Raw genomic sequence first — 25,837 nt, forward strand, 5'->3', positions numbered from 1 at the left:
TGGCATTAAATGTTGCATGCAATGCAAAAAAAATTACAGTATTTCACAATTGCTAAAACACTAAACCCCATTCTCTGAACCCAATGCTCAGTGGCCTAAACCCATTTGTCGAATCGGTCACTTTGTAGGCAAAACCTTAAACAAGTTCAGGTAGTTAAGACACTGTTTGCAAATCTCATCCACTCTTTTTGCAAAACTCTAAACACATTCTTACTCACTAAAACACATTTTGCACTGTGTTGCAAAATGGTAAATGCATGTGGCAAAAGTTGAACACAACCACAACACAGTTGTCATCCTTTAAACACAATGACTCAAAATTATTCACACTTATTTCTAATGAATGTGATCAAATCAACTGTATAAAATATAGGTCAGTTCAGAGTGCACAGGTGACACAGGTGCTGAATGATGATACCAACAATAGATGGAAACAATCTGAAAAGTAGAGGAAGAGTATGTGTAAGAGGATGATGAGGAGAAAGAGCAAGGGGTGTAGAGACAAGGCTGTCAAGGCTGGATCCGGCACAAGTTTTTCCCTTTGCCTGGCAAGAGACGGCATTGCCTGTGATGCGGAAAAAGTCCTCAACAATATTCAATAATATTCAACAATATTACTGATCTGACAGTACTGACATTATAGGATGAGAACTGAACTAAGCTAGCCTAGATGATGACATCACTGTTTTCTGCAGAACTGCTTTATAGAGGAAAATAATTACAGTAATTTACATAATAATTGATGGTCTTTACAATGTAAGTGAATCAACACTGAACTGACTTCAGCTGAACAATGACACTATTTTCTTTTAGAGCTGTACAGCCAAAATGAACCCTCTTTGCATTACTGATCATCATGTACCTGTTATCACTGTAAAGCTGCTTTGACTACTAGACTAGACTAGACTAGACTAGACTAGTATCTGTGTAGTATAAATTGCAATTGAAATAAAGGTGACTTGATTTGATTTAGGCCGGACCCAACATGAAGACGTGATGCTGAAGCAGAATGAATCTGTCACTGACTCTGAACTTTTTTTTTTCTTTTTCTTTTTTTTGTGTGTGTACTGTATCATGCTTTTCATTTAGAGTTTTCTTTGACCTTTTAGTCACTTGCATTTAGACTGCTGTATGTTTGCAGTATGTAAGTACTGTATATACAGACATTCAATACTATATAATATTGAATATAATACTGTACTTGCAGTACATACTGTATACTATATATTTACATTACTTGTGATTTATATACATTTTATGTAATGGCAAAATGTGTTTACTGTGTTACAATATACTTTTTTTTCTGTAACCTCATGTTCTGGATGTTGTGTTTTCCATTTTTTAATGTAGTGTCTAATGAATGATCTGTAGTGTTTATATATTGCTTAATGTGTGTATGATTTGAAAGCTTTGTTTGATTTTGCCATAAGAGTCAGAGGTTTTGTGAAATTAGTTTGAAGATTTGGATTTGTGTTTAATGTTTTGAGAAAATGAGTGATGGTTTCAAGAAATGTGTTTTAGCAATTGTGAAATACTGTAATATATTCCTCAGTATTTTTCTTGTTTTCCAGTACAAATATCCTTAAAGAACACTGAAAATGATAAAAAAAGAATAAAAAGAAATCTTATTTAATTATTTAAAATGCTTCCTAATACATTATTAAAATCTTGTTAACATTAGTTAATGCACTGTGAACTAACATGAACAAACAATTAACAACTGTATTTTCATTAACTAACATTAACGAAGATTAGTAAATACAGCAACATATGTATTGCTCATGGTTAGTTCATGTTAGTTAATACATACTTTACAATAAGGTTCATTAGTTAAAAATGTGTTACCAGTTTTTTTGTCTGTTCTTTATTTTACTTTTTGGTTTGTGTGATTTTGGTAATAGGTTGTATACTTTTGATAAACCTAATAAAAAAAAAAAATTAAAATAAAAAAAAATCCAGGATCCTCTCCTGAAACTGTCACAGAGTAAATGCCCATCAAAGGGTGCAACTGAAACATAAGAACAATTACCCTCCAGATTCTCGCTGAACTGGTGCAAAGACCAAAATAAGTTTAATTCGATAACTGATGGTTCATGCAGGTCATTGTCTGAGAAATACTTTACAGCATTGACATTTGAGTATAGACATACATTACTAACTAGTATGCTTGTGTTTTATGTTAGATTAGCTTGTGTGTATTAATTTAATACAATTGTTTTTTTTTTTTTTATTTCAAATAGAAGCGTCTTCTGTTTACGTTTTTTTCCTTGAACTGCCCAAATTTGTTACTTTACTTATCAGTGTTTTATATTTCTGATGGCCACAGAAGTAATATTTTGTCCAGAATTAATGATACACAAGTTTCAACTTCTTGTTGGAGTAGTCAGTCCACACTCTCCTCACAAATTCCATTATTCCCCTTTTTAATTATTCTTATTCTTTTTAAAATTTTAATTATTCCCCTATGAGCTAAATTTACTTGTTTCCCTTGCAATACCTACAACTAGAAAAACGTGGTTATTTCAGAACTAATATGAAAATAAAAAGATTCATCACATGATACTTAAACATTCTAACCAATGATATCACATGCCTCATAGGGATGAGGTTAGGGACAGGTCATGATTTTGTCAAGTAAGAATGTGAATTTGATTCTGAAACAAGATGCAGTAAAGTAAATTTACTTCTCTTTTGTAGTTGCCCCTATGAAAGTTTACCATAGTTTATGCATTGTATCCATAACTTAACTGTGGTATTAGTAAGATCACAGTAGTCACAGGTAAAACCCTGCTACATTACATGCTTCCTTTATTACTTGATCAAGTACTTTTGGAGTGTTTGGCTTTTGGTGTTTCATGTCAAAGGCTGCACCCTCCGGAGGTCGCATTTGTTGTTTAGAGAAGTAATATTATAGGATTGACTTATTTCTTGCGAGGCATAAATTGCAGTAATTTCTTTCATACTATGGAAAAAAAAAAAGGTTGCTTATCTGAAATGAGACAGCCTCAATGTATGCGGCTGGCAAATGCGAGGGTACAGCCTTTGATTTTGAACGTCGATTTTGCTCAAGTGTTTTTATTCACTCCTTCAAATGGACTTTTAGTGGGCTAAAGTAGGGAACAGTAAATGAGAAGTGAGGTGAGGTGAAATGAGGTAATTTCATACAGCTTTTTCAAACTCTTCCTAATCAAACAGACCAGGTACAACTCATTAGCTCATTAGTAGAGACTCTTAAGACCCAAAATGGATGGGTCCTAAATGTGTGCTGTTGGTGTTCCTTCATAATCAAGGTTGGGAAACTGCTATTTTGAACAGTTTTTGGATAAAGGCCTACAACTAGATGCTGGAACATGAATGCAAGGGTTTCAGTCACAAGAGCATTAATAAGCTCAAGCACTGACACTGGTTAAATGGTGCTTGTTATATAAAACTTATTTACATTGTTCAGACAAATTCAAATACAGCAAAGTGAAAGATCTGCTCACTGTTAACATCACCTGTTTACTATTTTCTGTTTTTCCCCCACCCTTTTAAGCTGGTAAAGATTTTACTTGCATCAAATATCAGACCATATTCTAGACCTTGAAGAAAGGTCTAATACAGTGGTTCTCAACTTTTATCCTAGGGACCGACCACAAATTTTTTATGTCTCCTCAACACACTTGATTCAGATCATCAGCTCAAGAGCTCCAGGAACAGGCCTGAGTATGTCAGATAAGGGAAAAATGTGCTTGATACTGCAATAATAGAGTGCAGACCATTAAACAATAAAGTATTTATTTCAACTCAACTGAACAATCAGTACAGTCTAATGCATGTCTGTAGCACAAGATTACATCTAGTTGTCTAGTTTTTCAGAACATGTCCATTTACAGTCTTTTCATTGCATGTTCAGCTCAGCAAAGCCCGCCACGGGCAACGGCGCTGTGTCCTTCTGCATCCCTTTCCTTTGAGCCAACCGACCTCGACTGAGCATAGAGAAGAACTGAAACCTGTGTCCCATTTTCTCAGGGCTGATTAGCATGTCATAGCTGTTGATGAGCTGTGCTCTGGTGGAGGGGTCATGACAGCTCTTCAGGAGGGCCTAAAACAGAACATAACAAAACAAAGGTCATGAGTTAAAACAACAAAACTTTGCCAAAAAATATGGCTAAAGACTAAGTACACAGTGAAATTTTAGGGAAATTTGTTTTGGGTCAGTTATTAAAACACATACACTACACCAGTGGTTCCCAACCACGTTCCAGGAGGCCCCTCAACACTGCATATTTTGTATCTCTCCTTTATCTGACACACCCATTTCAGGTCTTGGAGTCTCTACTAATGAGCTGATGATCTGAATCAGGTGTGTTTGATTAAGGAGACATGGAAAACATACAGTGTTGGAGGACCTCCAGGAATGTGGTTGGGAACCACTGCACTACACCATTGGTTTTATACACAGATATTTATCAAAACTAACCCTAATGGAAAACTTTATTAATTTTTACAAAATAAAAGTTTGGGCTCGGTAGTCTCTTGTGCTCACAAAGGCTGCATTTATATGGTCAAAAATAAAAACTGTAATACTGTGGAATATTATTACAATTAAAATGAACTTTTCTATTTTATTATAATTTAATATGTAATTTATTCCTGTGATAGAAAAGCAGCTTTTTCAGCATCTTTTACTCCAGTCTTCAATGTTATTGGTCTTTCAGAAATCATTCTGATATGCTGATTTGGTTCTTTTTATGATTAATGTTGAATGTTTTGTAGAAAACATGGTACAGTTTGGATGCTTTTGGAAGAAGTACACAGCCATAACTACTGTCATTCTCACCTGCAGGCGGGAGTCAATGCCCATGTTCTTCAGGAAGGATCTTTGTGTGATGGGTCCCAAGCAGGTCACCTGATTTCCTGTAATTTTCCTCAGGTAACTGAAGTCCACATCTGCTGTCAAGTCTGCCATGCCAGGTGCCTCCAAGACATTGTGGAGTTGATGGCCTTTAAAGCCCTGCCACAAAAATAAACTTTAACAACAAATTCACACAGGAAAAAATGTAAATAATAAATTAGTTCCATGCAGGTTACAAGTGAACTATGACTTGGGCTGCTCCATTTAAACCCACTGCACAGATTCTGCTAATAGTAGGCACTTGCTAAATGTAAACAATAATGTATATCCAAGTAAATGAGACACTTTGAGAATTGGCGAGGGAAAGGCAAAAAAAATGAACCCTCATGTCATTTCCTTGTCTCATTCCAAATTTTTTGTTTTGACAACGGACGATTCCCAGAGGGTTGTGGTTTTATATTGTGCATGTTAACCTAGCTGTCTAGTTCAAATTCTAAGCAACAACAACAAGCACTCCTCCACAGGACACGTAATATAGTAGTTCTTCTGTGTCTATGGTGTAAGAAAAAATGATGGGGACACTAAAGATTGAAAGAGGAAGAACTTGCAGCATAGCAGTTACAAGTGCATGAAGCACCTTGGTTTCAATGGAGTCAGGATGAACATTGAACATCCTAAACTTTTATACAGTTACAATTTACTTCCCCATGATCTGTATGTTAATGAAGCCCCATTGAGATGTCAGTGTCCCAAACCTGCTCCCATTGTACAGTTGATAACAATTTGCAGAATTGGTGCAGAAACAATTAAAGTGTTTACTTAGATCTTCTCTGATAAATCGGTAACACTTTACAATAAGGTTCATTAGTTAAACATTAGTTCATATATTAACTAAAATGAACTAACCATGAGCAATACATTTGTTGCTAATCTTCATTAACATTAGTGAAAATACAGTTGTTCATAGTTTGTTCATGTTAGTTCACAGTGCATTAACTAATGTTAACAAAATTTTAATAATGTACTAGTAAATGTTGAAATTAGCATTAACAAAGGTTAATAAATGCTGTATAAGTGCAGTTCATTATTAGTTCATGTTAACTAATGTAGTTAACTAACTTTAACTAGTGAACCTTATTGTAAAGTGTTATTGATAAATCAAGATCAATGGGTTGATACAAGTATAATGAAATCAGATGAAGTTGAATCACATTTTAGGGCAGGACACTAATTTCTTACAACGGACATGACAAACATACAAAAACAGCTGATATAAGCCTGGAATTTCACGTGTTTGTTTGTTTATAGTTTAATGCCATGCCAGTTACCCTGGCTATATTCATGGTGAGATAAATATCACCATTTCATCTCAGATAAAATTTCTAAAAATAGATCTGGTCTTCCTTTATAATAAGAGTCAACTGAAAAATAAAGAATTCGAACAGAGTTCAATCTATCACAGTCCATCAAAACATGCTTTAGTGATAATGGATTCTGGCACAAGGGGCATAAAGGAGAACCTTAACCCGTTAACAGAAACTATGTGTTAATCTGGAGTGCCCTATTCGACAACGTGTGTAGGTAATATGATCACAGTGATTTTCAAAATGGAAACAACGTTTTACACCAATTCCAGGATTGATTTTGTAAAGGAATTTGACAAAGTGAAGTGAAATCCTACTTACAGCTCAAAATTTAAATGAGTAGCATAGGCTTATTGTAGTGAATCAGAATGAGATTATTTTTTGCACTTAATGGATCGATAAGAATTTAGGTATTTTTACAAAGAAAAATCTTCCATAGTGCAGCTTTAAAGGGGTCAAATGATGCTTAATATTTTCCTTTTCCTTTAATGAATAATGTATCTGTTTGTGCACAATATGCAAAGTTACAAAGTCTCCCACAAAGGGATTTATTTTAACAAGAACCAACCTAAAATGCCTCGATCAAAGTCCAGAAATTACCGTCACAATGTGAAATAGTAGCATAATCCCGCTCAAAGGCATACACAAAGAGATAAGACAAGGCTTCTGTGACTTATAGTGTTGTTGCAATGTCATGAAGACGCTGTGGGTTTGGATGCGAAAGCTAAAGCCTTCCGAAAACAGATGAAATTAGGAATCATTGGTTAAGATTTATTTATAGCGCTGTTTCTAAACAGTACAACCCAAAAGTTTACTTGTTTACAGTGCATTTTTTGGAGGACAGCTTCCCGAACCTGGGAGAGCACAATGCCGGCTATACACAAGTCGGTTCCAATTGATTTGCTTGATCATCCACATATTCAGAATGTGACTCAGGCTTTAATTCAGATGATAAAATAGATGACATTATTAATCGTTTTTTATTTTTAAATGCTTTAAAAGCCTTGGATGCTGAAACTCGCAATTATGGTAAGGGGCATTACATTTTCGACACACGCTTAAGGTGTTTGGCCAATCACAACACACGAAGTCAGCTGCCTGAGCACTCTGGGCTTTTTCAGAAAGAGGGGCTTTGTAGAAACCGGAACTCAGATTATTTCAGACAGACTGGGAATAGAGGTGCTGCAATAATTATGTTATGTGTTTTTTGAACGTTAAGGCATGTTAAAGGTGATAAAGAGGATCTTTTCGTCGACTGAGAAACCAAAGACTGTTAATGAGTTTTTGAAATGAGCGCATGCGTAAGAACAACCCCCCCTCCTTTCGAGGGAACGCCTCCCAAAACTCGTGCACGAGTACTGGAACACGAGTGTTTACCACCGGCATTCGCTGTATCGTGTTAGTGGATTCATTATGTCGGACTCACCGCAGGTAACTCATAATCTGCAGTTGTTACTCCTGTCTCCGGACAAAAACATCGCATGCGGTGCCTGTGGAGTGTGGAAAGTTCCTGGAGCGCGCAGCCGCGCTCGTCTCTCACAAGGAACGTCACGGCAGTGATTGACAAGCCAGAGGGCCAATCCGCGCACATCTCTCACAAGGAATGTCACGGAAGTGATTGACAAGCCAGAGAGCCAATCGTTTACGCGATGATCGCGTAAACGATTGGCTGATGTTTTTAAGGCCCTACCTCGTGCACAGATGATGTATATTAATATTATTCCTTTCAGTGCACCTAATAAATAGACTTTTATCAGTTAGTAAAGACAGTTTCAAGTAATATTGCAAAAATGTATAAAACAAAACATCCTCTTTAGCACCTTTAACCTATTATATTACACCCAATAAACAAAATCAGAGAAAGCATGAGAGAGATGACAATCATGGCACTTACTCTGAAAGTATCAGTTTTTGTTCCATTATGCCCATAGTCTACAATCAATGCTGCGCCTCCGTCATCAGCAATCCGATTGGCCAGTTTCTGAACAATGACTCCACCTTCTGGACACACTTCCACATGCTGCCTGTTTTCATCTTTCTAAAAATAATAATTGACAGAGTTCACTAACAAACAAGAATGTACAAGAGGATGAAACAGAAAAATCTTTTCAAATAACATTTATTTTTTCAAAAGCTCAAATGATCTGATGTTATTTATCTATTTTAGAAACATAGGCATGATGATCTACGGGGTCATCGCTCTGAGGATATTTAATGTTGGATGTTTTTTCTTAATGACACCACTCCATGGGTGTCATTAAGAAATTGTTGTTGAAGTTTTGTGTGAATGTACATATTTGCTATTTATTTATTACATATTTTATCCTTCTTTTTATCCTGACTATCTTGGAAAGCATTTTGGTTAATTGATGTTGTTTTTAAATGAACTCTAGAATTAAAATTGTAAAATGGACTTGCATTTCTTCTCATCTGCTGACTGATTGGCCACATGACAAATGTTCTCAGCAAAGGAGGAAGAACTCACTTGTATAAGCATGCTGGAGGCCAGTGTAGGACTTTGAGAAACCACAAATCTCAGTTTTTCTGGACTTTCAGGATCAATATCAACCATCACCTCCCGCCAGCCTTTCTCTGTTCTCTAAAAGACAAAAATCCTTTTATGTAATGCTAATGTTTAAGTTTGAAAATTATTATTTAAAATTAACTTATGCTAAGATTTTTAATATTTCACGTGAATACTTAATTTTACAATCTGGTGTACCTGAAACTTGTGAATGGGTAATGCATCAAAAAACTCATGGGCAAGGAAGACACTAAAACCTGGCAAAAGGAAAACAGACTTTGATTACAACAAGAAAGCACCATTACCTTATCAAGGAGAGAGTTTTTTTCAGTTTGATGCGTTCATACCCCTCGGGACATCCTCTATCCTGTGGTACCAGTATATAGGCAGGCCAGTACATGTGGTCCCACTGCGGTAAACAGGCTGATCATCATTACATGTCCAAGTCTGATTTCCAGTTAGACATTTGGCCTGAAGTTGGCTTAACTTTGGGCTGACCTCCACAAGATGAACAGAGATTTCTGTCTCTCCCAGGACAGCTTTTAACTGACTGAAAACCTGGAACATATGAACACGACACTTGCTCATTTGAAGCATCCCCACAGTTGTAAGCACCTAAAGCATTCCTTTGGTACTCTAAAGTGCACAGTTAAAATTTTTAATGTGAAATTACAGTATATTCCAGGTTAATAATTGCATTACTTTCACAGTAATTTCACAATATTACTTCTCTTGGTATTACTTGGTATAACTTAACTGCACCCTCAGAAATTTATTGTAAAATCTACAGTACTTTACTGCAAATTTCAGTCAAGTTTTTACAATTGTACTGGTAAAAAAAAAAGAAAAAAAAAAAAAAAAAAACTTGGTTTCACTTGGTTTTTCATTATTTTGTAGTATTGATGTCTGTGCATAGGTGATGCTTATAAGAAAAAAAGTAATGTGTTGCAAGATGATGTCACTATTGTGAAAGATCAATCCACAAACAGTTATGAATTTGAAATAAGATATAAGTAAATCTTCATGCTAAAATAACATTAAAACTAAATCATTATATTCGTGCTAAGAATAGTTTGACTGACTTAAGATCAGCTAATTGGCAGAGATCAGCTGACCTAAGATCAGCTTATTTTATATTCTAGCTTGTTTTAACAAATGTTTCAGTTGTCACCCTTCTGACTGGCTAGATCAGAAATTTGAATATGAATATACAAGGTCCAAGATCCAAAGCAAATGGGATACTGATCACCATTATGGTGACTTCAAAACAATTACAGTGGTAAACAATATAATTTCTTACAGTGACATGGTTAAAGACAACTTTATAATGTGAATTCACAGTAAAACAAGAGCAGTACATTACTGTGATGCAAGTATCATTTTGCTGTTGATTAACAGTAATTTATAAGAAAATGACCCAGCATGCATTCATTTTAGGGCTGGACGATTATGGCCTAAAATCAAAACCTCGATTAATTGAACATTTTACCTCGATTACGATTAATGAACGATTGTTTTATTTCTGATTTTTTATTTATTTATTTTATTTTTTTTTTTTGCCCTCATAGTTCACTGACAAGGTTTGTACTGTAAATAGCCTATGATTGACTATTAAGGTGGGATATTTTTTTTCCTGTTGAAAGAGTGATCTGACATCATAGCTCACTATCAGCAGTTATTTTATCTATGGTTTGTAACATTTCTTACAGGTTTCTGCTCGTTGTAAATTAGATAAAGATAAATTAGCACAGTACCAGTAGTGATTGCGTGTGTGAATTAGTCATACCGTCTCTCTATTAATTGTGAAGCTGTGGGTTGTAAATAGTTCCTTCAAAAGCAGAAAAAATAGCTGCTATAACTTTTAAGTTTCTAAGCTATTTTAGTGATAAATCACAGGACAGCGCTGACAACAAGTTTCTGCGTTCCTCTGTGTGCGCGCGATCTTCACGTTTTGCGCAGCTGTTTGTATGAGTGTTCGTGCCACATGCAGCTGCGCGAGCGCGGCAAAGATGTATATATCTATGCGAGCGCGGTAGCTCGATATAATAATACACATCCGATCGTCTAATCGCTTGAATGTCCAAACCATAAAACAAATACAACTGACAAAGTTTAGTCAAGACGCAAGGCTCACCGCTCGCGCGCCATCACTATGTGTTGAACCAGCGTTCACCTCCGTGTTTTGCTTTTATGCACTTGGGTAAAGTTGGTTTTATATTCGCACATTCGGACATCCGTATTCAATAGCCTTGTTAATCACACCACATTGGACATTCAGTGGACATTCACAAGTAAATATGCCATTAAAACAATACTTGCCTATTTTGATCGACTGTGAAAAATGTTGTAAGTTGACAATCGTTGGTTGTCAATATCATGTCGCTGCTTAAAATTCGCAAACATTAATTTATTGCACATTTATTGGAAAGTCTGAATTCATCAGAAGTCTGAATGTGCGAATATAAAACTAACTTTACCGAAGTCTTTTATGCCACTGACTGGACTGGGCGGAGTCACGTGGCTACACACGCAGTTATGTTTTTAAGGGGGAAGTATTAACAGGATTAAAAAACCGAAATAACCGACATGGGAAAATTACGTCGGTTAGAGGTTCTGAATTTCGGTTTCGATTAGTTTTCGATTAATTGTCCAGCCCTAATTCATTTCACTATAAATTTTTGACTACAGTAATTTATTGTAAAATAATACTCTTTAATAATTCTGTAAATTCCTAGCAATTTTTTTATAGTGTGTATTTGTGCAGTAATTATGTTTTGTGCATAGGCTACTATCCTTGCATTACAACTGCATTCCTTTTAATGACAGTTAAAGGTGCTAAAGAGGATGTTTTGTTTTATACATTTTTGCAATATTACTTGAAACTGTCTTTACTAACTGATAAAAGACTATTTATTAGGTGCACTGAAAGTAATAATATTAATATACATCATCTGTGCACGAGGTAGGGCCTTAAAAACATCAGCCAATCGTTTACGCGATGATCGGCCCTCTGGCTTGTCAATCACTTCCGTGACGTTCCTTGTGAGAGACGTGCGCGGATTGGCCCTCTGGCTTGTCAATCACTGCCATGAAGTTCCTTGTGAGAGACGAGCGCGGCTGCGCGCTCCAGTAACTTTCCACACTCCACAGGCGCCGAATGCAATGTTTTTGTCCGAAGACAGGAGTAACAACTGCAGATTATGAGTTACCTGCGGTGAGTCTGACATAATGAATCCACTAACACGATACAGCGAATGCCGGTGGTAAACACTCGTTTTCCAGTACTCGTGCACGAGTTTTGGGAGGCGTTCCCTCGAAAGGAGGTGGGGGTTGTTCTTACGCATGTGCTCATTTCAAAAACTCAGTAACAGTCTTTGGTTTCTCAGTCGACGAAAAGATCCTCTTTATCACCTTTAACAACAGAGAACTTTAATTCTTGAAGACAATGTCCACAAAAATCTTCTAAATGTCAATATTTCATATTTATTTTTTGCTACGTGTTCTTCAACATCAAGCATTATAGAAGAAGCAATCATTGTGGAAACAATGGAAAAACCAAGAGGTAATTTTTTACACATACTGTTTTGCTCACATTTGCCAAAAGTGCCAATATTATTGCATTTTATGATGCCTTCCCCTACCAGACAATAGCCATTGGAGTATTTACCCTCAGGATGTCACTGGCTAATGAACCTCTACCTGGTCCGAGCTCCACTAACTGGAACACACTGGATTTCCCCGCTGCCATCCACTCACTGACACACCAGACACCCAACAGCTGTGAAAGAAAGACCATAGTTTTTTTTATAAATGTATATGGTTTTAAGACTCAGTGGACATTTCATTCTAAACAATGCTTACCTCACCGAAAATCTGACTGATTTCTGGTGACGTAATAAAATCACCTCCTGCTCCAAGCATGTCATTTTTCACGTAATATCCCTAAAAATCAGAATGATTTTTAACATAGTGTGTTAAAAACATTGAAGACTAGACAGTAATTTTCTTCTATTAAATTCTGATAATAGAGATAAATAGGACCAAAATCCTATACACATAAGCTCTTGGAAAGCATCCTACATTTAGAAGGATGTTCCGTTACTTCATCCTCTACAGTTAAAGATCTGGGTGTTACATTAGACAGCAATTTATCGTTTGAAAATCATACTTCCCATGTTACAAAAACAGCATTCTACTACCTTAGAAACATTGCTAAGTTACAGAACATGTTACCTGTTTCAGATGCAGAAATACTAATTCAGGCATTCATGACCTCAAGACTGGATTATTGTAATGCATTACTAGGTAGCTGTCCTGCATATTCAAAAACAACAGTTAGTCCAAAAAGCAGCTGCTGGAGAAAACTTGATATCACCCCAATATTATCATCTCTACAATGGCTACCTATTATGTTCTGTATCAATAATAAAATTCTGCTTCAAGCTCCTTTGTATTTAACTGACCTTCTATCACACTACAATCCATCATGTTCTTTAAGGTCACAAAACTCTGACTTTGACTTTTGAACATACTAAGGATATTCAATCATTTATGAAAAAGTGGTATTGTGTACCCCTAATTTGATAATTCAAATAAGCACTTTGATTACCCAGCCCTAATTGTAATGATACAAAAAGTTTAAGAATTTCATAGAATACAGTATCAAAAGTGAAAGTGATATGATACATACCGACACTGGATTAGTGAGTGCCTCCCTCATATACTCGGCTACTGAAATTGGGCCTGTGGCAGTGATTTTGGAAATAAGATGTTTAAGGATGGATGTGTTTGACTCCAGTCTCCGGATGGAAGAGTTTGAGCAGGATCTGTTTCCCCATACGGTCCACATCACTACAACAGACAGCACTGTATCATTACTATGCAGTTTTCTTAGTTGTTGTGACTTTGTCATCTCTCTCTACAAAGAGATTAATCCCTGGACTAAAGAGAACAAAAGAAATTAATAAAATAAGCACATCTTTGCAATACATGATATTTTAAATTATATTTAAAAAAACAAAAAGAAAACTTTTAAAAGCTTTAATAAAATTTCACAATATTACTGTTTTACTGTAATTTTTTATCAAATAAATGCAGCCTTGGTGAGCATAAGAGAATTCTTTCAAATATCTAAATTATTCCAAACCTTTGTATGTACTGTATGTGTATATCTTAACATATATGCAAGCAAAAAGGTATGAGAGCCCGTGCTGTATTGTGAATACAATCACGACTGAAGGGAATTGTTTGGCATGAAGTCCCTGACAACATTAATAATGACAGGGAATATGATGAATATTGGATTTTTTTTAATTATTACTATTTTTTCATTTCAAAGACATATAAAAATAAAATACCAAATACAAGTGTTTAGGCAACAGTCTCTACTGAAGTAAAAGCAGTAAACTGATCAAAAACAGAATAAATCAAATGACTTCGCCTTCCTTTTCACTTCATAATAAAAGACCCATGTCTGCCGTTGTGCCACCCTGACATTTGAGAATACACAAATTCTCGAAGTTTTTCAATTATCTCAACAGCTTTAAAACTACTGATATTTATACAACGTGTTTATATGAAAGGTTTCAAACATTAACTTATTCCATAGTATTTAATTTTGATTTTTATTATTAAATTAACATTTTAAATAGTTTTCCTAGTCAGTTAATTTGTGCGGAATGTTGGGCCACCTTACATTTTTAGGGTTTAAGATACCAACACAAATAATATTTATTATTTGTATGTACTGAAAATGAATTCATAGGCTTTAGAGAATAAAGTGATACATGTCATGAATTTATCAAATTATTTTAAAAGGAAATAATGCACTTGGACACTTGATGTAGCTTACAACTGCACGCTTTGACAAACATATATAGCCCTGTTTCGGAATAGCATACAATATTACATGCGAAATGTACGCAGTAGAGTATGTGCAGTAGTATTTAATAGTTATTTGATCAGACCTCAAGTTTTATTTTGAGTGACACTCGTAGAGCTGAGCACGTAACTAAATGAGATCAAACAACAAGAATGCAGCACACTACTGTCGGAAACATTTATCACAGCAGAATGAATTTGTTTAGGTGTTCAACACGTTAGTATTTAATTACCAATATAGTGTATCACACTCTCAGCAAAATAAACTCATCTCACCTTCTGGCATTAGCCGCTTCAGCCTCAGCACAGTCCTCATGCTGCTCTCATTAACAACTTATTTCATGCCCCGAAATTATAAACATTTATGACGAAGGTGAACATCTTTGTGCTCCACACACTGCTCTATCACATATCCTTCATTCGGAATCGTCTTCTTCTGATTCTTGGCAGATCGCACTTATCAGTGCATTACTGCCATCTCCTGGCAGCTTACTAATAGTACCGTTCATCTCTCCCTGCGTATCCACAGGGAGATCTTATTTTATTTACTGATGCTCAAAACAGTGCACAAGTAATAACAAATAACAACAAAATACAAAAGGAAAAAGAAAAGGAAAAGTCGCTGCTTTTATTTCCTGCTGTTTATTAAAAGTAAAAAACTTATACAACTCTCCTGATATCAAAATGAAGAAGAAAGCCTCAAAAAAAAAAAAAAAAAAAAAATATATATATATATATATATATATATATATATATATATATATATATATATATATATATATATATATATATATTGTGGGTTCCCTATATTATTACATTAATAATTATTATTATTTAGTTGGATTATTAGGATTTTTGGTCTGGTTTTAATACAATTTACCAAAAACCTATTATACTATTAATAGTAGTAATAGTAAACATTGTAAAAAGCAGTTCAAAACAATATGTCTAGCGGTTTTTTGCTGCTGTTTTGAAGCGTTTCATATCATGATTTTGCAAAAATATTATTAATAACCTACTTTGTTCTGTCGTATCTATCATATCTTGTTGCCCCATTAAAAATCTTTACGCCTTTTAAAAGTTTTTCATATAAGAATATAAAAATTTTTAAAATTTGGATTTATAAAATTACAAAGGTTGTTTTTTTTTTTTTCAAGAATAGGCTAATATGCTGCTGAATTATATAGAACCTAGATATGTATTTATTGATAAATATATTTCTATTGTTATTTTGTCTCTAAATGAAGTGGTGTTTAGTGCATTCTGGATTGTTTAACAAATCAAAGGAATTTAACAAATATTTTTAACATTTATTTTTGCTATTGTATTTAATATTTTCATTTTCACAAGCGATTTATACTAAATAAATTACTTTTAGAGCACAAAATACAAGAGAACAAATTTCTTCACAGAAATTTTGCTCTCAGAATGCACCAGATTTATCCATTTAAATTTAAAATGACAATTTTTGACTACCCCCCCTACAGGAACGGATGTCCACCCACCACAGTATTTTTAACTATTATTTTAATAATTATTATTATTTAGTATTTTAGATATAAATTTACCAAAAACCTATTATACTATTAATAGTGGCTCATCAAAACCGCTGCTGTTTATTCGAGAAGATAAGATAAATAAAATGGAATTTAACACAAATTGTATTTAATATTTTCACAGCATGCTTTCTTCAGATTTTAGATATAAGTGGCTGACACCTCAGTTTCTCGGGGTGAGAGGTTTGAATGTGATATAACAGATTTGTAGAACAACTACAGCAGATTCAGTAAAACACAAATGAACAAATAAGAAACAGCAAAATTTGGTCAAAGTGCTTTTAATGAAACTTTAATGAAATTTTTAAATGAAACTAATGAAACATCTTCACAACAAATGAAGAAAATACTATTTAATACTTATATATAAAAACTAAAATAATATTATATAAATAAAAAATAATCAGCAGCAGCTAGTGGTTATATCTGAAGCAGTAGTGCAACTCCAGCTAAGGTCCATTTGGATGGACTGTCTTTCGTCTTTAGGTTGAATGTCCAGATGTATGTGTGTCCGCGCTGTCTGGTCTTATACACGGGACACTGGTACAGACTTCGTGCGTCCTGTTTGTCCACAGGAATTGCTTTTATGAAAATCACTGGCATCATGGGCATGAGCTCCTTCAGACGGGCGTCCACTATAATTCCAGCCTGCAAGACACACATTATTCATTATTCACCAAGGTCTCCCTAAACAAGGAGAACTCAGTAAATTGAAATCGAGAAAATTGGTTAATTAACTCTCTTCTGCTCCACAGATGACAGACCAAAGATTGCAAAGTATTAGAGGGACGAATGCAAATAATGTTGACAGAGCAGCATCCATAAAGGACGCAGTTTATGATTTCTCCTCAAATGAACACTCTAATTGACTTGCGGCTACAGCAAAGGTTTATTGTGTTTTTAAATAGTGATCATTTTACGACTCTCTGAATAAATACAGTCACTGAAACACTAAAGCTATCCTCGCACACCTCCACTTCACTAGCTGTATTAGTTTAGACAATTCATCAATACAACACTGTTGGGATAATGGGGTGAATTTCTTTAGTTTCAGGGCCTGAAAACATCATACTCACGTCTTCATGCTCAACTCTTTAAGCAGATTACACTAACTCATCAGCTAAGAGAATATCTTGGCTTTAGAAAACCATATCATAACTACCCTTACGAAAAAGAAGTACTTCAAGTTAATTTTATTAAGTATACTTAAGTAATGTCCAAGTGTATTTGTAAGTATATTTTATGTAGTAAGTATACCAGTATCAATGTGTACTATTTCAGTACTGCTTTGCTTCAGAAGGCCTTTATTAACCCCCCAGAGCTGTGTGGAGTACACGTTTATGATGGATGGATGTGGATGGAAGCACTTTCTTCAGCTCATACTCTTGAGTGAATCTCCCATTCACTCCCATTATAAAGCTCAGATGCATCAGGATATTTATTAAAATCTCCAAGAGTGTTTATCAGAAAGAAGAAATTCATATACACCTAGGATGGCTTGAGGGTGAGTAAATCTTGGGCTAATTTTCATTTGAAAGTGAACTAATCCTTTAAGTACAGTATAGACCAAATATACAAATAGACTTTTCTGTCAGTATAAGTCAAGTATACTTAAGTGCAATTTTAAGTTTATTTCTGAGAAGTACATAAGGTATATTTCTGAGAAGTATATAAAAAGTAGACTGAAAGTATACTTTCTTATTTTTGTTTAAAAGAAGCATACTAATAGCACACTTGAATAAACTTCTTTTTCATAAGGGTATGGGTCATCACATATATGCCTCTGTCTTTGATGTCCTCTCAGTAGGTGGAGAATCTCATTCATATAAATATGGGTTTTTTTCCTCCATCTCTGGGTGAGCGTCTGCTCATTTGTGCTTTCACACTTGGATAAGATGTGCGGTGGAAAACTGCTTACAATCTTCCTGTGTGTAATTAAAACTGTTTTTTAGGGAGATTCCCAGAAAGCCGGATGCCTTTAGATTCATTAGAGCACTAATGGCGCAAACAGACGTTCTTTGCGTTGCGGGTCAGAGTGTTTGTGTGTTTGACCTGTGTGTGGGAGTGTTAAAATGTAGTGACTGGATCAACTCATTTAACTAAATCAATTGGTAAATTAACCAAATGCTAATTAAAGTCTCAGCTGGAGACTCTCAGGTGATGTGCTACATGTTGACGCACATCTAAGGTGCTTAAAAGGCAGAGGCTGCTGAATGTCCATCGTCATGTGAATTTGAAAAGAGCAGTAACCACCTGCTGTGCATTAGACTGGCTTCATCAAACTGCTCAAACTCCCTTTGGTTTTCACTTTATTTTGATGGTCCCTTTAACACATTCTGTTGACTTTAACGCTGCACCTACATGTCTACTAACTCTCATTAGAGTAGACTGGTAGGGTTAGTGTTAGAATAAGTTGACATGTACTTGAAAAGTTACTTATAGTTAGTAGAATGTCTGTTAGCAGAGTTAGCAGATATTAAGTGGACAGTCTACTAATACTCTAATGAGCGTTAGTTGCAAATGTAGTTGCAAAGTTACTTAAAGTCAACAGAATGTTCAAAAGGGACCATCAAAATAACGTGTTACCCTCCCTTTTAATTTTTCATAATAATTTAGTCAAGGCATTACACAAGGGCAGCAGGACGTCTGGATGTGCACAGCAGAATCATCAGACTAGGTAAGCAAGCAAGGACAATAGCGAAAAATGGCAGATGGAGCAATAATAACTGACATGATCCATGATAGCATGATATTTTTAGTGACATTTGTAAATTGTCTTTCTAAATGTTTCGTTAGCATGTTGCTAATGTACTGTGAAATGTGGTTAAAGTTACCATCGTTTATTACTGTATTACTCACGGAGACAAGAGCTGTTGCTATTTTCATTTTTAAACACTTGCAGTCTGTATAATGCATAAACCCATTTTCATTCTTTATAAATCTCTCCAACAGTGTGTAATGTTAGCTTTAGCCCGTTAGCCATGGAGCACAGCCTCAAACTCATTCAGAATCAAATGTAACCATCCAAATATATACTATACTTACATGATCCGATGCATGCATGCAGCATGCAGACGAACACTTTGTAAAGATCCATTTTGAGGGTTATATTAGCTGTGTGAACTTTGTTTATGCAATGTATAATAGAGTCGAGAGCTCGGGGGCGGGGAGTGCGACGATTTAAAGGGGAAGCAGCCTGAATCGGCGCATTTATAATTATGACCCAAAATAGGCAGTTAAAAAAAATTAATAAAAAAAATCTATGGGGTATTTTGAGCTGAAACTTCACAGACACATTCAGGGGACACCTTAGACTTATGAAAAAACGTCCTAGGCCACCTTTAAAAAGGTTGTATTTTTTGCATTAAAAAAAGCAATTTTGATATTACAAATGTTTCTTCTTGTACATTTGTACTTGACACAGCTGTATATTAAGGGGGCGACACAGCTAATTCACTCACTGACCCCAAAACAAATTCATTTGTGAAGCACAAGGACAGAGGAAGTGATTGTTATGAGAAAGTAGGATGAAGAAAAATTTAGACCAATTACTGTTAAAGTGTCTGTTTTTGCTGTCAAGCTTTCCATGTTTGCTCTTTTTACAAATATTTTCTGCTAGACGAAACAGACCGCGCTTGAGCTGTGAATGTGCTGCAGATGGTCTGTCACTGAATATCCTGGTTATAAGCACATCTTCACTGGCAAGAATGGTGGTGATAGCTTTATCGCTCTCTCATTCTACAACTGACACTTCATTAGTTAACAAGTGAAGGATAACCCTGGTCCTGTCATGAATCCAAAGACAGAAGAGTTGTACCTGTGTGTCCCATCGTGCACCCTCCATGAACAGCCCGTGGATGTAGGCGCCCTCTCTGGGTGGAGCGCTGAAGTCCTCGCGGCTCTTTTTGGTCACATCACACTGCAGGCTCATTCGGTCCAGCGGCCACTCGTTACGGCGGGCCATTGGATTGCATGATTGCCGTGAGGAAGGACTGAGGGTTGAAGAAGCCAGCTAGCCAAACCACGGAGGGCAGGCTGAAGTCAGAGGTCCAGGTCTCCAGCTCTCTGATCCGGTTCAGGAGGTCCATGAACCAGATGGCCAGACTAGACATGGATGGATAGGCGCGCTTGGTCCAAGAGTCGGGCACTTGGTCCAGGTAGATGGCATTCTGTAAATTCTCCATGTCAGTGGTCATCGTGAGCTCACCCTGTGAGAGGAACACATGAAACGGTGCAGCTGAAATCATTCTGTCACAACATCTATTGTTTTAAATGTTAAAAAGACACCCTTTTCCTTGAGGTCCTGAAATTACGGATGTTGTTTCTGATCACTGATCACTCAATAGGCATCATTGCAAATTTTCAGTGTTAATGTAAACAAACAGACGTTGCTTTTGAGGTTATTTTGCTGCTTAGTTTTAAAGAGTTACATTTTTCACTTTTTCATTTTCAAGAATTCAAATGTGATTCTCCTTTATTTATTTTCTCCCGTTACCAAACACCAGAAAGAGACTGGATGTGTCATTCTAGCAGGTGTGCAAAGAAAGCAATAACTGACTGCATATCAGATTTTAATAATATGGCATAAAAATCATTCGGCCACCTGATCAGCATTTGATGTGGTGATGAAATCTCAACAGCAGCAGACAAAAGGTTTCAGAGGAACAGATAAAAGAATCTCCGTATAACAACAAGTGATTTAGTTACAGGTGTTTGAGTGTGTTTGAATGTGTGAATGAGCGAGTGTGTGTCTGTGTGTCTGTTTGTGAGGGTGTGTTTGTGAGAGAGTGTGTGTTTGTGTGTGTCTGTATGTGTGTGCGTGTGAGTAAGTGAGTGTCTGTGTGTGTGTGTGTCTAACCTTCAGGCCCAGATTGAGCTCTTTTAGAGAACGTTTGATCTCTTGTGTCAGGACATTCATGCGCTCACACTCCTGAAACGCCACAACAATATACGGCGTTCTTTCCTCCACCTTCCCCATCATCTCCGCCATATTGAACTCTTCCGGAAGCTTCTCCAGAATCTCATCAAGCACAGCTTTCACCTGGACACACAAACACATGGCAGATGAAATCAAGACTGTCTGAAATCACTTCCTATATCAAGAAATAAATATTTTTTTCCCTGTGGCAAAAGCCTTTCACTTTTTTTTTTTGCCATTTAACTTTATTTGAACTTTCACCCACAAACATAGAATACACAAACACAGACATTACCAAAACAGAACAGAGACGTTAAATTGATAAAAGCAAATAATAAAAATAACAATATAATAATTTAATTTTAATAATTTAGTCATCCATTGATTAAAATATAACAAGCCAAAATGATACAGACTGTTAATTAGTATTTTTTCCCCTTTTATCTTCCTTGACTAACTAATTTACTGAGGTACAATTATTGGTAAATCAAGAACATTGTACACAGAGGAAATTATCATTTGGAAGATGATTCAAATATTCAATCAGCTGCAGGCAATGTGTTCATCTAATAATGTTACTTGATGACGTTATCACTGCTTTACAGACGAATGAGGAGATGCTCTGAGCATAGAAAGAGTTTGGATGGGAGGGTTTCAATACTTAATTAATAATAATAATAAAAATGATAATAATAATGAACAAACATATTAAACATGACAATCAAGCTATCAAAGTAGGATGTGCACAAAGACTTCATTATTTCTCTAAGAAAGCACACGCATGTGATTAAGTTGTTTCCATTCACATCAGCGTCTGAATTCGCTGGAATAAAGTCCATAAGGAATAAGTGAATGATTTCAGACAGAGCATTTGGATGTGAAATTGGGCCATTTAATTAAATCCTCTCAGTAGATCTATTTGTCTATGTCAGATAAATGAGGAGTTAATGCAAAGCAGTCATTGCTTACAAATCCCAATCTCTTAACTTAAAAAGGTCAGCTGTCATAATGCATTCAAGCACTCTTACACGGCTCCCATCTCTCATTGTTTAAATGTCAGAGGCCTCCAAACCAGCCGACTGCTGGGAAATGAGCCGACTTTAACCTCTCCAGACACAAGGGCCTTTCAGTGTCTGTCTCAGGACATGAGGACATGATCGCTGTCACCCTTTCCTGAGAGTTTAATGAGGTTAAATGTAACACTGATACACTAAACTAAGCAGAGATGTGCGCGTCGTTGAGTTCAGATCATACTGGTAACAGCTGGTAAAGACATCAACAAAAATATCCCTGAATAGGTTTAATTCAGGTAAATTGAGACACACTTTGCCATTGACATGACTGGGAAAATGCCCTAATTATCCTGAATTAAACCTAATTATTTTTGCTGTGAGAACATCAATACAGTATCATGAGCTATTATATTGCAATACTTTGAAGTATCTATTTTTTCTCTTCTTTACAAATGGGACTAAATAATGTGGGAAGAACTTGAAGAACTAGGTGTGAGTGTATATATATTTTGTGTTTCCGTGAGTCCAGAACCTTCTCATCGCACGAGCCGGCCATTCCCTCTCCGGAGCCTCCGTCTCTGGGCTGCATCTCCAGCACGGTGCGGAAGAGCTTCTCTGACGTCTGCGTTAGGAAGCCGATCTCAGCATTCGGGTGAAGGCCGTACAGGTACGGAGACTCAGCCGGAAGAGCAGCATCAATGTACTGAAACAGAACCAAAAAGAGCTGTGATGAGCTGTGGGACGGAAATAATCCAGCTAACAAAAATACGTTCTAAAAGCATTCCCATTAAGTTATGAAAACGTAATTTAAGTATGTTCTCTGAACGTTCAAAACATCCAGTTTATTAAATGTTTTAAAAATGTTATTTCTTGGTTAAGGGAATGTTCCATTTTATCTTTCTTCAAACATTACGGGAATGTGAATGTTCTTGGAACGTTCTGAAACAAGTAACATTAAAAAAACATTAGACAAACGTCCAACTAAAACATTTCAGGTAAAAACACTCCATGAATGATGTATAAATTATGTTTTTGTGCTAAATTTCTGAGAACGTTCCCTGTTAGCTGGGAAGACAGACAGATCTCTTCTGCTGTGATCATATTCCCTGAATGTCATTAGACAGAGCGAAACATTCACTGTGCCTCTCGTCTTCTATGATGCTTTAAAAGCACTGCAGATGACAGAGACTGAGCCTGAGCCTCAGGATCACTGCAGGCATCTTGACTGCTTACAAACAAGCACATGCCTGCACTGACACTATTCTTGAAGAGCTGCTGTGCAGCAAAAATTATGTACCAGTTATCAATGTAAAGCTGCTTTGATACAATCTGCATTGTAAAAAGCGCTATATAAATAAAGGTGACTTGACTTGACTTGACTACAAGAAACACAAACACAACACCCTACTGATGAAATCTAGTATGTAGTTCTCTGCTATGAGTGCCAAAATATTACCCATGCATGACCCAGCGTCCCAGAGATCTGAATGTATCAGACAGAAATAAAACTTAGTTAATAAACTGGGCTGTAGACACATGCAGAAAATGGAGAGAGCAACAAACAATCATACAGAAGTGTCATGCCCATTCAAACTGTGCCATGAAAAGAGGCATGTGGATTTTGGATGCAACTTTGAAAAAACTCTAAAATACTGTGGTAGAAATCATGCATTCGCAGACGAAATCAGTCCAGTCGAGTCACATTTTCCACATATAATCCTCCTTTAATCAGGTGATTCTGACATCATTTACGGTACTCACCATCATGTAGCTCCAAACTCGTATGGCTTTTTGGAACAGAATAGGAGTTATTATCAAACAGCGAAAGCTGATGATCACTGACTAGATGATTAAAGCATGTCAGGTTTTGAAACCAGGGCACCTACAAGTATATCTAGTTCAGGGGTTTTAAACCATATTAAAATGTTTTGAGTCTGAAATGTTAAGCTCTAAAAATGCATTTTGTAAACACATTTTTTAATCTTCTTTATTCTTTTATATTTTCCACAGACCCTAGTCTGACACTAACCATCTGCAGCTGTCCTTATAATAATCATGACAGATATGACACACTTTATGTCCCAAAGATTTGCATATGTAGGACTGAGCGTATGTAGGGTGTGATTTCTCTCTGTACCTGATGATAACCATTGTAGTCTGTGTTTCCAGGCAGACGGAAGCCGTGCGCAAGGTACAGCTCTCCGTCCATCATCTCTGGCTTGATGTACTCTTCCAGATAAGTACGGCAGAGCCTGCGGTCCCAGTCATCAGTGATGTGACCGCCGTACATGATCTCCCCGAAGAGGTAGCGCAAATCATCATAGGGCACCTAGACGAAGAGACAGAGCGCTTAAAGTATGACCTGCATGCAACCGTCTGATCAGCGGGACTGAACCACCAAACCGCAGCACCTACAACCAATCATTAACTCTCAGTTTCAATGTTACTCCCAAGAGTGCATTTGAGGTATATGAGACTAATTCATTTTCTACAGCTGTCAGCTTTCCATTGCACTGAGTGTTGGCTGTGTGTTAAGCGTCATGTATTGCAGTCCCTGCGCAATACAGTCTTTATGCAGCGCTCTGTTCCTCACAGCTCTGAGTAGTGTGATTAAGGGGCTGTTTACACGATACTGTTTTCAACTAAAAAGAAAACTTTTAATGTGTTTTGGCCTTTCATTTATATGACAACTGTGTTTTGGTGGCCTGAAAATGCAAACTTGTGAAATCTGTGAAAATGGTGATGGCATGCACATGCGTATTACGTGTTTAGTTTATCCACCTTATTTTTCAATGTGGAAGTAAGGTGTTTTCTGTGAATGTGAATGTAACCATTTTTATTAGCCGCTATAGGGAAATAAACGAGAAGAATATCAAAGTCCCAGTAAACTGTAAAAATAAGGTGGATAGGCATGCACGTCTGGCGCGAGTGCTCTATAAAAGAATGCGTATGCGCAGGCACGTAGTCTTTCATTACAAAGTGACATTGCCAACTACTTGTCTGGCATGCATAATACAGCGTTTTTAGTCATTTTTGCGGATCCATCTGAATGGGGATAGTTTTGAAAATGTTTTCATCTGTACAAAGATAAAACTTTTCTGTTTTTCCTTTGTCATGTAAATGTACCCTTAGTGTGATGGTGGCTGCAGCAGCATCATTTTCGTTAGAAAATGTGCATAATTAAAGAGCATAGAGCAGTGGATTGATATTCCTCAAACATTCTGGTTGGAGTTTTTCCAAATGATTTTCTTCCTTCTGTGAAACACAAAACTAGAAGCAGAGTGTCTGAGGTTCTGTTTTCAATAAAATACATCTGGATGATGATTTATACTTCTAAGCTCCTAAAAAAACACCATAAAATCAGTCTATAGGACAGTGCACTATATTCCAAGTCTTCAAAAAGCAATCAGAAATATAAGTTACTGTTCACTGATAATTCTCTGCTGTGGATTATAGTGCACAAGTCATATTGCTGTCTTTCATCATGTTCTAATTGTCCATTTTGGATCTTGGCAGTATGAATTAAGAGTAAATGAGAAAGAGTAAATGATGCCAATTTTTGGGTGAACTATCCCTTTAAACCAATAGATGTTCAATATTCAAAACGCTTTTTAATAACATTTGCATACTGAATTACAGCTGGTCTTCTTTCTCACATCAGTTTGCATGATGAATTGTGATTGGTGTTGCCTTTTTACTGTATATGAAACAATTTATAGCTGTAGCGATTCACAGCACTCGAGTG

At 36.2% G+C, this 25,837-nt stretch overlaps 2 protein-coding genes across 5 annotated transcripts in view; both read right to left on the reverse strand.

Annotated features, from left to right (window-relative positions):
- Positions 1 to 3,760: 3,760 nt before the first annotated feature.
- Positions 3,761 to 15,053, reverse strand: ndufaf7 (NADH:ubiquinone oxidoreductase complex assembly factor 7). 4 transcript variants are annotated; one of them, XM_048206969.1, is made up of 10 exons: positions 14,882 to 15,053; positions 13,416 to 13,576; positions 12,587 to 12,667; positions 12,393 to 12,503; positions 9,073 to 9,283; positions 8,924 to 8,982; positions 8,687 to 8,800; positions 8,096 to 8,239; positions 4,823 to 4,996; positions 3,761 to 4,084 (listed from the first exon to the last, which is right to left on the reverse strand). In XM_048206969.1, exons 1-10 carry the CDS (start codon positions 14,919 to 14,921, stop codon positions 3,881 to 3,883), a joined length of 1,299 nt encoding a protein of 432 aa, XP_048062926.1. In that variant the 5' UTR covers positions 14,922 to 15,053; the 3' UTR covers positions 3,761 to 3,880. The 4 variants fall into 4 exon arrangements, with proteins under 4 accessions (XP_048062926.1, XP_048062929.1, XP_048062927.1 ...); XM_048206972.1 differs by having other exon boundaries at positions 12,592 to 12,667; positions 14,882 to 15,041; XM_048206970.1 differs by lacking the exon at positions 14,882 to 15,053 and adding an exon at positions 12,959 to 13,039 and having other exon boundaries at positions 13,416 to 13,556.
- Positions 15,054 to 16,426: 1,373 nt separating this feature from the next.
- LOC125278133 (dynein axonemal heavy chain 9-like) overlaps positions 16,427 to 25,837 on the reverse strand; it is a 102,865-nt gene continuing 93,454 nt past the window's right edge. Inside the window, 6 exon segments of the mRNA XM_048206974.1 lie at positions 16,427 to 16,809; positions 19,979 to 20,122; positions 20,124 to 20,369; positions 21,020 to 21,202; positions 22,625 to 22,795; positions 24,230 to 24,421. Of these exon segments, the coding sequence (XP_048062931.1) occupies positions 16,582 to 16,809; positions 19,979 to 20,122; positions 20,124 to 20,369; positions 21,020 to 21,202; positions 22,625 to 22,795; positions 24,230 to 24,421 (1,164 nt within the window). The 3' untranslated portion in view covers positions 16,427 to 16,581.

This window comes from Megalobrama amblycephala, linkage group LG11 (genome assembly GCF_018812025.1).
Source record: "Megalobrama amblycephala isolate DHTTF-2021 linkage group LG11, ASM1881202v1, whole genome shotgun sequence".
NCBI classification, from domain to species: Eukaryota; Metazoa; Chordata; class Actinopteri; order Cypriniformes; family Xenocyprididae; genus Megalobrama; species Megalobrama amblycephala.